Source organism: Furipterus horrens, unplaced genomic scaffold, assembly GCF_987537825.1.
Source record: "Furipterus horrens unplaced genomic scaffold, mFurHor1.1.pri manual_scaffold_5, whole genome shotgun sequence".
In the NCBI taxonomy this organism is placed as follows: domain Eukaryota; kingdom Metazoa; phylum Chordata; class Mammalia; order Chiroptera; family Furipteridae; genus Furipterus; species Furipterus horrens.
The window spans coordinates 120,941,937-120,955,750 of NW_028327175.1; the positions used below are offsets into that span (position 1 = coordinate 120,941,937).

General features: G+C 53.0%; 1 protein-coding gene across 2 annotated transcripts in view; it reads left to right on the forward strand.

Moving 5' to 3' along the window:
• The window catches only part of SBK1 (SH3 domain binding kinase 1), a 54,296-nt gene extending 47,945 nt beyond the window's left edge, over positions 1–6,351 (forward strand). For both annotated transcript variants that reach the window (XM_090277431.1, XM_090277430.1), the window contains exons 2-4: positions 967–1,199; positions 2,582–2,784; positions 3,596–6,351. In XM_090277431.1, the coding sequence (XP_090133557.1) occupies positions 974–1,199; positions 2,582–2,784; positions 3,596–4,417 (1,251 nt within the window). In that variant the 5' untranslated portion in view covers positions 967–973 and the 3' untranslated portion in view covers positions 4,418–6,351. The remainder of the gene's footprint in view (positions 1–966; positions 1,200–2,581; positions 2,785–3,595) is intronic.
• Positions 6,352–13,814: the final 7,463 nt, after the last annotated feature.

Below are 13,814 nucleotides of genomic sequence, written 5' to 3' on the forward strand. Positions count from 1 at the left end.
GAGAAATGCAGGCCCCAGAAGTTGTATTCACTGTTGCCAAGGCCCTGGACTCCCCACTGCAGCTCCACCTCCGACACCATCTCTAATCTCTACACAAACTTGGTACCTCACGGCGGGGGGCGGGGGGGGGGGATGGTGCAGATGCATCTATCTTGTGTGGACTCTGAAGGAGTCAGTCAGGCCTTGAATGTGGTGGGCAAGGGAGGGGTAGGTCTTTGTGGAACAGGCGCTCTGTCCTGGTGTCTGGGGACCCAGGCAGGTCCTGGGACTACAGCTGTGGCTATGTGTAAATTAGTGGGGTTGTGTTGTCATCTGTGGTGACTGAGGGATTATAAGGCTGTGGTGGGTGTGTGGCCGTATCTGCACCATCCTGCCAGAGTTTGCTGAGACTCGGTGAATGAAGTATTTGATACTCTGAACTCAGCCCTCAGACCTCGCCTTCCCCACCCCCTGCCTTATTTTCTCTGCAGCCTATATCACCTTTCCTCATAATATATAATTCATCTGTCCGCTATGTTTATATTTGTCTCCTCCTGGAATGTAAGTCCCACGAGGCAAGATTCTTATCCATTTGTTCAGGGCTGTGTCCCCTGGGCTCTGAACAACACCAGGCCCACAGCAGGTGCCAGTCAATACTGTGAATGGGACTACTTGTGAACTCAGTCCATGACATGTCTTTGTGTCAGTGTCATCCCTGACACTTGACAGCATGAGGCACATAGGCTGGCAGTGCCCAAGTGCAGGCCAGTGGCAGCAACTGTCTCTGGGGGACGCTGGCTCAGCCCGGTCCTGAAGCCTTGGGGAAGGGTAGTGCAGCAAAGATGCAGTCGCCCCCTCGTGATCTTCTTGGGCCTGGCTGACATCTTCCCTCAGCCCCAAGGATTCTGGGTGCTAGGGAGGCAAAAAGTAGGTGGAGGCGGGGGCTCTGGCCTGAGTCACACTCAATGCCACACCCCCTCACAACAGGGAGAAGATGAGCGTGGGCTGCCCAGAGCCCACCCAGCCCCGCTCCCTGCCCTGCTGTGGGCCAGGGACTGCCCCTGGGCTGGGTTCAGGTGTGCCCCTCCTCACTGAAGACATGCAGGCGCTGACCCTCCGCACACTGGCCGCGAGTGATGTCACCAAGCACTACGAACTGGTCCGGGAGCTGGGTAAAGGCACCTATGGGAAGGTTGACCTGGTGGCCTACAAGGGCACAGGTGAGTAGCTGCAGGGTGGCTGGTTTTAAGGCTTGGGTAAAGAGTTAACTTGGGCTCTTGGGTGTCTCTGCGGGGCCCAGGAGGCCATCAGGGAGGAAGAGTCAGTGGTCCAGGTGAAGAGGATGCAGCCTGAGTGGCCCAGGGAGGAAGAGACCAGACAGATGGAACAAAGGAGGAATCTGGGGGCATAGTGCCCGGATTTGGATGCTTTGGGAACATCCAAGGTACCTTTGGAACACCCAAGGGGATGCACTTAAGGACGTCTGGAGCTCTGGAGGAGGTCAAGGTCAGGGCAGGTGGTGGTGTTTGAAGAATCGCCAGCATAGCAGTGATAGCTGACCCCAGGGACATGGACAGAGCTGTGGGTCCTCCAGAACAGGACACCATGCTTAAGGAGGGTGGGAGATGACCCTGTGAGAACAGTATGGCCCTCTCCATTTCTCAGGTGAGGACACTGAAACCCAGAGAGATTCAGTCACTCAGACAAGGTCACATAGAGGGTTTGAGCTAGGATGAGACCCCAGTTATCAGCTCTGGAGCCTTCTCACTTAACCACAGAGCTTGATGCCTTCCCCATACTGTGGCTCACAGCAGTGCCCATTCAGTCAATCAGAGATGGGGTCTTCATGAGCTCCACATCTGCACATGGGGGTAGGCAGGGGCTCTGTCCTGACTGAAGGCAACAGCAGGAGCACTGGATATGGGGTCACCTGAGTTTTGCCACTTGCTTGCTCTGTGACCTTAAGCAAGTGACTTAACCTCTCTGTGCCTAAGTTGCCTCCTCTGTAAAATAGGGTAACATTAATGCCCAGCTCACAGAGTCACTGTGAGGAGTGAGTTGTGAATATGAATTCCTAAAGGCAAGGCCTGTGATGTGTAAGTGCTTTGTGGACACACAGGTGTGTGTCACACAGCTTTGTACCCAAGTAGGTTCAGGTGCCTGCCCAAGCACAGAGTCAGGGATATGTGCCTTGCAAGCCCTCACCTCTCAGTGTCTAATTCCTTCTTATTCATCCGTTTAACAAACATTTGTTGAACACCTACTCTACACCAGACTCATAGGCAGTGGAGATACAGCTATGAATAAGAAAGAGGTCCCTGAGCTCAGGAAGCTGTATTCTAGTTGAGGGAGACAGAGAAGATAAGTATAGTATGCCAGGAAAGCAGCAGGCCCTTCTCCTTGAGGGTTGTAGGCCAGATGCAGAAGACCCAGGTTAAGCCCTGACTTATTGCATGTCCTTTACTAAGTGCTTCCCCCTCACTGGGTCATGCCCACTGGGACACCCCCCCACCCCCCATCGTGCCTTGTGCCTTGTAGACATGGGTATTGTCAGATGCAGGAGGGCAAGCAGAGGGGGCCTTCACCACTGTTGCCCTGCCAGGCACGAAAATGGCACTGAAATTTGTGAACAAGAGCAAAACCAAGCTGAAGAACTTCCTGCGGGAGGTGAGCATCACCAACAGCCTCTCCTCCAGCCCCTTCATTATCAAGGTCTTTGATGTCGTGTTTGAGACCGAGGACTGCTACGTCTTCGCCCAGGAGTATGCGCCTTCTGGGGACCTGTTCGACATCATTCCTCCTCAGGTACCTAGGGAGGTGGCTGAGGGAGGGGAGATGGTCTTCCGGGATCCCAGTGTGAGAATTGGGGAGAAATCAGGCCCCTGATTTAATCCATGAGTGTTTATTGAGTCACTGGAGTGCTGGGGATTCATAGTGAACAAGACAAAGGTCCTGCTCTGGTCCTAGTTAGGGACATAGACACTTGGCAGTAAGCCAGATAATAGACTAAGATGAGCACTGGAGGAAAACAGCCAGAGTGATGGATGGAGCTCAACAGTACTGTCTGCTGCAGCAAAGGACCAGGTGGGGACACCAAAAGGGAGGCAGAAGGGCCACCAGAGGCTCCTCAGAGAAGGTGCCCTAGAGTAGGGGAGTGCCAGGAGGATTCCAGACACCCAGCTTTGCAGTTGGCCAGTGCCAGGTGTGAGTCTGCCCTGCCACCTGCCAGATAACAAGGCCTCTCTGAGCCTCAGTGTCCCTATAAGAGAAATGGGCATAATAGGGAGACCCTGTGAGGAGTTGGTGAGACAGTGCAGGACAGCGCTTACACAGCACCCGGCCCATGGTAGGTACTCAGTACCATCACTGGGGAAAAGGAGCCAGACAGCTGAAGGTGCCCAGGAGGGGCGGGCGAGGGCAGCTGGTGCTGTCAGCGGGATGGGGCGGGGACACCGGAGAGGCCAGGCCCAGGCTGGAGGTGGGGCAAGAGTGGCAGCACTGGGGGCTGGCGGGGTGGGGGCTGGGGAGGTGTGGAGGATGGAAGGAGAAGGACCGAGTTCGAGTTCGGAGAGTGGCAGGAAGGCGGCCCTGAGCACGCACCCCTCCCTGACCCCAGGTGGGGCTCCCCGAGGACACAGTGAAGCGCTGCGTGCAGCAGCTGGGCCTGGCTCTGGATTTCATGCACGGGCGGCAGCTGGTGCACCGCGACATCAAGCCCGAGAACGTGCTGCTGTTCGACCGCGAGTGCCGCCGCGTGAAGCTGGCCGACTTCGGCATGACACGCCGCGTGGGCTGCCGTGTGAAGCGGGTCAGCGGCACCATCCCGTACACGGCGCCCGAGGTGTGCCAGGCGGGCCGCGCCGACGGCCTGGCCGTGGACACCGCCGTGGACGTGTGGGCCTTCGGCGTGCTCATTTTCTGCGTACTCACCGGCAACTTCCCGTGGGAGGCGGCCTCGGGATCCGACGCTTTCTTTGAGGAGTTCGTGCGCTGGCAGCGTGGCCGCCTGCCCGGGCTGCCGTCCCAATGGCGCCGCTTCACCGAGCCTGCGCTGCGCATGTTCCAGCGGCTGCTGGCGCTCGAGCCAGAGCGGCGCGGCCCGGCCAAGGAGGTCTTCCGCTTCCTCAAGCACGAGCTCACCTCCGAGCTGCGGCGCAGGCCCTCGCACCGCGGGCGCAAGCCCATCGGGGACCGCCCGCCGCCCGCCGGGCCGCTGCGCCTCGAGGCGCCCGGGCCGCTCAAGCGCACGGTGCTGACGGAGAGTGGCAGCGGCTCCCGGCCCTCTCCCCCGGCCGTAGGGCCCGTGCCGGTGCCGGTGCCGGTGCCTGTACCCGAGGCTGGCCTGGCCCCTCAAGGGCCCCCAGGCAGGACCGATGGCCGCCCAGACAAGAGCAAAGGGCAGGTGGTGCTGGCCACGGCCATTGAGATCTGCGTCTGAGGTCTGAGCCATCCGGCTGCCCTCCGGCAAGGCGCTGGGGGCCAGTTGCTGTGCACTCAACCGGGCTGGACGCTGGAGGCGCCCTGGGCTGGCGCCAAGCTGGCGGTCACGGCAGCGGCAACACCGACCAGCCCAGCGGGAGTGGTGGTAGACTAGGCAGGAAGGTGGCTCCGAGCGCCCATCCGTTTAAGGGGCTGCGGAGTTAGCCACCAAAAGGCCTCTGGCCTGGCCTGTGGGGCAGGGGCTTGGCTCCTGTGGGCCAAGCCCCACAGACCCGAGGATTCAGAGGCCCCCCCTGACACCAGGAGCAAGGAGCTTGCAAGTGGACTTCCCAACAGCTCCCTGAACCCTGGAACCCTAACTAGTTGCTCCTGGCCCTTTGCACCTCCTGGCAGATGATCCTGCAGTCCCACCCCAGGTCCTGCCCTCTTGCCCTACCCACTCACCCACCCTGGGCACAGAAAGGGACTGAAGTGTTGGAGCGGAAAAGAGGCTTAGGGACCCCGGGCATTGGCTGAAAAGAGGGCGATGACCTGAGGGCAGTGTTGCTTAGCTGCCCCCTGCCCCTTTCCTGGGAGGCTGGAGGGGAGAGGCTAAGCCCCCTCCAAAATGTAGCAACTGTCTGAATGTTGCAAAAGTGTGTGTGTGCAGGCACAGGCCCTAGGAATCTAGTGACTTCCCCCAACGCATCCCCCTGGTGAGAACACGGAGCCCACAAGGGGGCAGCTTGCCTTGTACCACACAGCACTGAGAGGTGGAGCTCTGGCAGCCGTCACCCTCCTTCCCAGGGGACTGGTGGGCTCCCAGGGCAGGGGAGCGAATGCAGAGCCCAGGGGGGGACCAAGCTCCCCTGCTGGCCACACCTTCCCCAGGCCCAGGGAACCTCTCAGATACTCAGTCCTTGCTGCCCAGCCCAGACAGTGCCCTGGCATTTGGTAGGCTTTGAGTGATTTGTGCCAGAAATTTCCCCTGGGTTTCTGCTGGGGTCAAACATGTCTGTCTCGGGCTGACCCCGTGCCCACATCTCACACATTTGTGGTCCTGGAGTGTGACACTATGGGTATGAAAACGGGGCTGTGGAGGAGGTGTGAGGGCAGTGAGCGTGATGGGTGTGTGCAGTGCGAGCACACAGAGAGTGCACGTGCATATGTAGCCTTATGTGTTGTGTGATGGCATCCAGATGGCTCGGTAGCTCGGCCCTGCCCCAGGAGTCTCACCTGGTAGCTGCCAGAGGGCATCCAGGCCTGCTTTTCACCACACCCCTCAGGGAATCCGGCCCGGAGGCACCTGCAGATTGGTTCAGGCCCCTAGGCAGCAAAACAAAGGAGAGGAGCCCAGCCTCACCCAAGGCTCCCTCACGCGCCCTTCCCTCCCTGTGGAGGAACAGGACCCCGCAATAACCTCAACGCAGGTGAGACTGCTCCCTCTGCCTGCCAGTGCGCCATCCGCCACCCCAGGCCCCACCTGCCAGGGTCCCTCCTGGGGTTCTAGGCCATTCGAGGGGTTCCTTCATAGGCCAGGCTGACCACAGGAGCCCCAACCACCCTCTGGCCTGGAGCCTCCACCTCTCTATTCACCCTTCATTTCTATCATGCAAAAGGGCTATAGGTCCCCCTGCCCTGCCTGGGTCCAGTTTACAAACAGGGTGCCCCAGGGCCTGGCCCCCCCTCCTCGGCGTGCCGCCCCTCTCAAGACCCACTTCTACAGCAGGCATTGGGGCCTCCACATGCCAGGTAAGTAGCAAACTCCTCCTTTCACCAAGGGCCAAGGCCCCCAATCACTGCCCCTGGCCCCCCTGAAGCCCATCTGGGCACCTCTCCCAGCCCAGCCGCAACTTCTCCTTTTGCCTTAGGCCTTTTGACATCCTGTCTCCTGCAATAACAAAGGTAGCGAGATTCCAAGTAGATGTCTCTGGAGTGCGTTCTCTCTCTCTCTCTCTCAATCTCCTCCCACCCCTTTCTCTCTGTTGAGATCCTTGTCTTAGTAGCTAGGATGTTAGAGTTGGGAAGGGACTGTAGTTACGTTGCCCAGCCACTTTCAGAAGCACAGACAGTGGTGGCAATGGCCGGACTTAAGCCGGGCTGGAACCAGAGCTGCTCCTGCGCTGTGGGCCCTGCCGCTGCCGCTGCTGCTGCCTCTGCTGGTTGGGTTGGAACCCTTTTCCCCTTAGGAGAGGTGTTGGTCACAGATGTTTACCTCAGTTTATGTCACTGTCGAAGAAACAAAAAATAAATAGCAAAAAGTTGACACAGTAGACATGAAGACTTAGAAAACAAAAAAATTTACACAAAAATATCCTCCCCTTGCTATTCCTCTGTGAGGTGTGTGTATGTGTGTAAATGCGTACATGCGTGTGCATGTGCGAATCTCTGTCCTCCCACACTGGGCAGGCTGGGACCTCTGTCCCAGCCCCTGTGCCCCCCACACTGCCCTTTGTCCTTTGGTGCTTCCCAGACACCCCTCTGAGCTGGCCTGTGGGGTGTGGGGAGCCCTTTGGGCAGGAGGCAGGACCACAAGTAGCTAGAGGGTCTCCCACAGGTCCCTAAGCACAGTCTCAAGGCCACCAATGCTCCTTGAGCCTCACACTGTGGCTGGTGGGACAGTCGTGGTGGTTGGCATCAGCGTCTTGGCCTGGCTGAGGGCCTGAGTGGGATCCCAGCCCTGGAGCCCAGGCCTCATATAATGACACCCCCAACTACCACCATGTGTTTGTAAATACTCTGGCATCCTTTGGCCCTGAGGAGGTTTTTAAATGTGTTATTTACTTCTCTAATCATGACAATTGCTATAAAATAAAAGTTTAGAAAAATTACCACTGGGTGGCTGTCTTGTCTCAAATACAGGGGTAGGAGAGGTACACAATTACTCTGGAAACTGAAAACATGACAGAGGTTTTAAGGTGGGGTCTACAGAGTCTGGGCAGCTGCTCCAGGCCTCTTGTGACCTCTTAGACCTAGAGGAGGCCCAGGCCAGGGCCTGAGCTTGAAGCGAACAGAACAAGGACCCAGATTGTGAGGGACAGGTGGAGAGTTGTTCCTGGCCTGGAGTATCTCTGCCTCCAGACAGTCCCTCACCTGCCTGTGGCAGTAGCTCCTCACTCTGCACCCTCTCCTGAGCCTCTTCAGGCTCTTCTCAGCAGCCAGAGTGAGTCTTCACAGATAAGACCAGTCACTCTGTTCAAAACCCTACAATACCTCCTGTTACACCCAAAGCAAAGCTGAAGTCCTTTCGGTGGCCTCCAAGGCCCCAGCCTCATCCTCCACTGCTCCCCACCGCACTGCCTACCAGCCACGCTGGCCCCTAGGACTGCCACGTGTGCCCTCGCTCTAGGCTGGCACCCTTGCCGTGGACTCTCCCAGGCTTCCCCAAAGCCCCTCCCTGTGTGGCAGCATAGTAAGAAGCTAGGGAAATACCTTGAAGGTGGAATAAGGGAAACTGAGACAAAGTATTCAACAAGGCCAAACAATTTGAGCAATTTACAGCCAGCTAATGAATCACAAGGTTGTATCTTCCCTAACCAGGGACACGGGAGCAAATGTCTCACACATTCCAGACTGTCCTGGGGTAGACCAACCTCAGTCCCTCTTCAGTGACATTCTTTGAAAATTAGACCAGAAAATAATGCTGACCCTTCTATACACACATTTTGATTAATCAATATAACGTAAGACACACCTGGAAAGCTAAGACCCTCCCCTGAGACCTCTGCTAGGATTCCTGCCCGCCAAAGAAAGAAAAAAAGCCTCAAGACAAAGGACTATAGTGTGCTCTGGCTACAGCACCCCCACACCTTGTATCTCTCCTCTCTTCTGCCCTAAACTCTAAGGGTCCCCATGAGACTTGCAACCAGGGGAGCAATGGGCGGCCGCAGCTCATCCCAGGCTAACACTCTGAACCTGTCTCCGAGGTTCCCTTTTTCTCTGACAGCAGCCCCACCTAGGCTCCCTCCTGTTGTTTCTTACCTTAAACCCTTCCTTTTGTTGTTCCCAGCTTTAATAAATATACTCTCAAAATCACCTGGACTCATGTTACGAAATCTTTACTGCACAAAGTTAAGAACCCACCCACTACCGGCTGGCCTGACCGAGGCAGACTCCCCCTGGGCCCAGTCTTGTCTGGTAACACCTGCTCAAATGTCAACTTCCTGATACTCGACAGGGTGCAGAAGGCCCTTACCCTTCTTCATTATACCCCGAGCACTCATCACCACTCACAATACCATGTGTTTGTTCTCCATCTGTCCCCGCCAGAATGGATGTGCCATAAGAACAACCAGGCCCTGGCAGGTGTGGCTCAGTGGATTGAGCACCGGCCGGCAAACCAAAGAGTCGCCGGTTCGATTCCCGGTCAGGGCACATGCCTGGTTTGCGGGTCAGATCCCCAGTTGGGAGTGTGCAGGAGGCAACCACACAGTGATGTTTCCTTCTCTTTCTCCCTCCCTTCCGCTCTCCCTGAAAATAAATAAGTAAAATCTTTTTAAAATATATAACAGTGTTTGGCAAATTGCTACTACCCTCCTCATTCCCATGCCTAGCACAGGCCTGACACATGTCAGGCCCTCTATAACAATTTGTCAAATAAATAAGTAAATGCCCAATAATACTACTTTAGGGGTCGAGGATAGATCAATAAACGAGATAAATGATCTATCTCCTGAAGCTTGTTTTCTAAAGAGGAAAAAAGGCATTAAATCGGTTACATAAGTATCTATGAAATAGGAGTTGGGGCTAAAGAGAGAGAGAGCGAAAGAGAGCAAGAGCAAGAGAGCCCTGCCTGGTGTGGCTCAGTGGATTGATTGAGTGTTGACCTAAGAACCGAAAGGTTGCCGGTTTGATTCCCAGTCAGGGCACATGCCTGGGTTGTGGGCCAGGTCACCAGTTGTGGTTGTGGGAGAGGCAACCAGTTGATCTCTCTCTCACACATCAATATTTCTCTCCCTCTCTTTCTCCCTCCCTTCCCCTCTCTCTCTAAAAAAAAAATAAAAAAGTAAATAAATAAAATCTTTATTTTAAAAAAGAAAAAAAGGGGGAGTAATAAGACGAAAAAAAATTCAGGTGAAGTACTGCTACCCAAGAATTTGATCTAGACCCTGTTATTTCAAAATGTCTGCCAATTCTCTGCAATGATAAGGGTGCATACCTAGAGGAAATAATCCCTTTACTTAACAGAGTACTTGGACTGTTAAGGGGTGCAGGGGAAATCTACAAATGCAAACAGTATCTATCACTGCTTCCCGTGCTTGGTGTACAAATACCACCTCTTTATCAAGTCCCAACGTGTCAGAGAACGCCGGCACTTACCACTAGAGGGCCTCGGTCTTGTGCTGCTGTAGCTTCCGCCTGCCACTCCGCACCGCTGCTGACCTCAGGCATCCTCTAGGGCAGCGATTTTCAACATTTCTCGCCTCACGGCCAGAGGCCGATTAAGGTCGGTTGAGGCCCCGGGCGAGGAAGAAAATACTGGGCCGCTTAAAAAAGAGAGAGAGAGACAGGGAAAATAAAAATACATGGCTTTGCGGGGGCCCCTCAGAAGTCGGGGCCCAGGGCGCGCGCCCGCTGCGCCCGCCGTTAAATCTGTCTCTGCTCACGGCACACATAAACTAACGACTAAAATTCTGCAGCACACCAAAAAATATATATTTTGCTGACCTGACAAATAAAATAGGTATAATTTTGACTCATTCATACTGGACGGCTATTGTTGTGATGGCTATTGACGTTTTTCTATTTGACAGTCTAAGGGAAAAGAGGTCAGTGCCCTTGACTAAATAAATAGCAGGGTATTGCATGTTTTAAAAATTCCTGTGGCACACCCGTTGAAAATTTCTTCTCTAGGGTGATGAATTCATCATCCTGCCAGGCCAAAGGGGCTTGACCTGCAGGGTCTCCAGTGTTGACCTACACACTGTCAGAACCAGACCAACCCCTGTACCCCCTTACTTAGCTCCTTCCATTTTACCTGGGTCACTTCCCCTCAATCATGGAGAGTTCCCCCTGAGGACACTTGTGTCATTTCCTGCCCATAGTCTTCAGTCTAGACTAACACAGTCCATCAGTCCAACATTGAACTTCAGAAGGGAAGGGATTGTATTCTTTTTCTTTTTAAATAAGAATTTATTATCCCTGGCTGCTGTGGCTCAGTGGATTGAGCATCGAGCCAAGTGTCGCTGGTTCGATTCCCAGTCAGGGCACATGACGAGGTTGCACGACAGGTCCCTAGTTGGGATCATGAGTGAGAGGCAACCACACAGTGATGTTTCTCTCCCTCTCTTTCTCCTTCCCCCTCTATCTAAAAATAAAATAAACAAACAAATTAATTAATTTTTTGTTTTAAAGAATTTATTTGAGCCAAATTGACAACATGCTGGGGAGCAAGGCCTCAAATGCCCTGGAAGTTGTATACTTGATTACTTATGATTACTTGAGCCCTATGCAAAATGTCCCAACTCCTCACCAATGATGGCTAAGCATGTCGAGACAAGGGATGTTGGAAGGGGCAGCCTCAAAAGTCCCACTGTACCCCTCACACAAGACAATACATGCCTGCTCAACATAATTCATTGATGGAGAAAGTCCCTAAACAGCATCTCTCTCAAACGTGTAGAGCCCCACCCACCCATCTGGTGCCTGGCACAGGATGGAAATGTGGGCGTAAGACAAGTAATTTAGAGGTGTCCACTGGAAGCTGAGGGGATGAGAGTGTTCATCACTCAGGCTCGCGTTACTGGAGCTTTGGGAGTAAATTCAAGGGTTTCCATTTGAAGACAAAGGAGGGTCGCATACCAGAAGAATTAGGCTGTTAATTCACATACTGTACTGATGATACTTGAAATTTACTGAGAGTATGTCTTAAGTGTTCTCACCACAAGAAAATTCTAACCATGTGAGGCTATGGATATATTAATTAGCTTGATTGTGGTGATCATTTCACAATATACACATATATCAAAATATCAAGTTATACACCTTAAATGTGTACAACCTTTATTTGTCCATTTTACCTCAGTAACACTAAGTGGGGGGGGGGGGTGGAGGTAGGCTGCGTACAGCCTGACTCAGAAGATAGCCCAGCTCGGGAACCCTCAGAGGTCACAGAGGGGCCTGGCTGTCCTTAGGGCATGATAAGGGGCTCCTGCCAGTCATTCTGTTTCAACATTAAAGGAAAATGGAGGGTGACTGCAGAAGGTGGAGGATTTGGGCTTATATTTAATTTCAGTTGAAATGAGGACCATAGGATGCCACGAATAATATAAGATGTATTGGATGTCTACTATTTTTGCCTGTTCAGTGCCAATTCCCCTCCCTTTGGGTGAGCATACGCCAAGTTTCCCTACCATGTTTTTAATCCATGTGGTTCAGGTGGGGCCAGCTCCACCTCTTGACTCCAAGAGGGACCATGTGACCCAGGTCTGGTCAACCAGCCTGTTGCATCCCCTGAGCCACAGAAATTGGCTCAGGCAACCAGGGTTAGGCAGCTCCTGGCCTTTCTCTACACATTTTAGGGGGGAAAGTGTCCTCTTTTCATTACAGTTGCTAAGCTTGTAGGATGTCAGTCTGGACCTGCCGGTGGCCACTGGACCACCACTGGGAGAGATCACGGCCAAGCACAGAGTGGATGAAGCAGGACCAAGAGATGAGAAAAGATGGATTCTGATGACATTATTTGAGCACTGGATCCATGACTGACATGAGATCTAAATGGGTTTTGCAGTTATATGAGCTGATATGTTCTCACAAATCCATCTGAGTCTGCTGTCCATCACTAGCAAATAAAAGCATTCTGACAGGTGCCCAGAGAAGCCTCATCTATATCTCTGAAGCCCTGCCAACAGCATCTCCTGATCAACACAATTAATCACTAGAAGCCACTGCACCCTTCAGAGACTAGAGGTGCTCACTTTTGAGGCTCAGATGGCCAGAGTATTCATCAAGACACATTGGGTCCCCAATAACAGAAAACCCAATGCAGACTGGTTGGTTTGAAACTGATTTGGAAAAGAAAAGTCCAGAAGTAAAACCAGCTTCATTCCAGTGCTGCTTAGCGCAGAGGCTTCAACTTGAACACCAGGACAGGTTTCCGTCTCCATTTGTTCTGCTTCCTCTGGGTAGACATCTCCCTGGACTTCTGCCTCTGTCCTCATGACATAGGATGGCCACCAGAGACCCCAACTTGCCTCCTCCCAGAGTGATGGCCAGCGGGAAAGTGCAAGAGCCACCCCTCCCGCTTCCCAGCCATCCTGTCCCAGTGGGTGTTTGCACTGTGTTTAGCTGGTCCTGATGGGGTCCTGTATCTATGGCTGATCAATCACCATGGGCAGGAAAATCTGGTTCTCTGATTGGCTGAGGCTTGTCACATGCTCCACCCCTGAGCTTGGGAGTGGAACGCCACCCAAAGTGATGTACACAAAGGGAATGTTCTCCTGTGGAAATTAATAATGGCGCGTGGTGGATAATCATTTGGCCCCAGCTCTTCACCCTTCCCTGTACCCGAGCCCTTTGCTGTGTTATTTTGCTATGCCCCCCACCCCACCATGGGCAGGATGGCCTGCCCCTTCTCTTGAATCTGGGATCAAACATGTAACTTGCTGCAGTCGATGGGATGTTAGCAGATATGATACAACAGAGGCCTGAAATGGGCATTTGCAGAAGTGCTTACTGAGCCTTACCTTCTGACTTTGACATGAGACCACAGGTTTGTTTTCTTCTTTGTGGACAAGAGTCAGCTGCCTTTGAATTTTCCCCATTTTTCTTTATTCTTTATCCGCATACTTATGTATTTTTGAAACTGGAGAGCATTGCAGTAGGCATCTTTTTTAAGAACGGCCCTACCCTTCTACTGACAGGGAGAGGGACCTGCTGTCATGATCATACTGTAACTGGTCACTTTAGGTGTGGTCCCGAGCTGGCCCAAGTTGGGCTAATTAGAGTCTCTCTCTTAAAGATTTAGAATTGAGACTGAGAAGCCAGTCAATAAATGCTTTAGTTAGAAAAATGTGAGAACTAGACATTGCAGGGCAGAGGAAATCAGTGTGTTAGGTAAACTGCTAGAAAAAGTGAACTCCCAAATCTCTGTGGCTTAACATCACAGAAGTGTATTACTACCTCATGTAAGTATCTGAAGCTGATCTGATGATTCAAGGACCCCTCTCTGTTGGCTCTGCCTCCCTTAGGGCCTAAGCTAGTGGATGGCAAAAAGGGCAGAAGGAGGAAGATATAGCCACTTTCTTGAGCCCTGGCTTTCTATACTTGGATATCACGATATGTTCTTGGCCCTCATAATATATCTATGTTTTATCTTAAACTAATTTCAAGTGTTTGTCTGTCACAACGATAGGGAACCTAAGACACATGATTACCTTTTTGTGCCTTGCTTTTTTTTCTAAGTGCCTGGAAAGTCC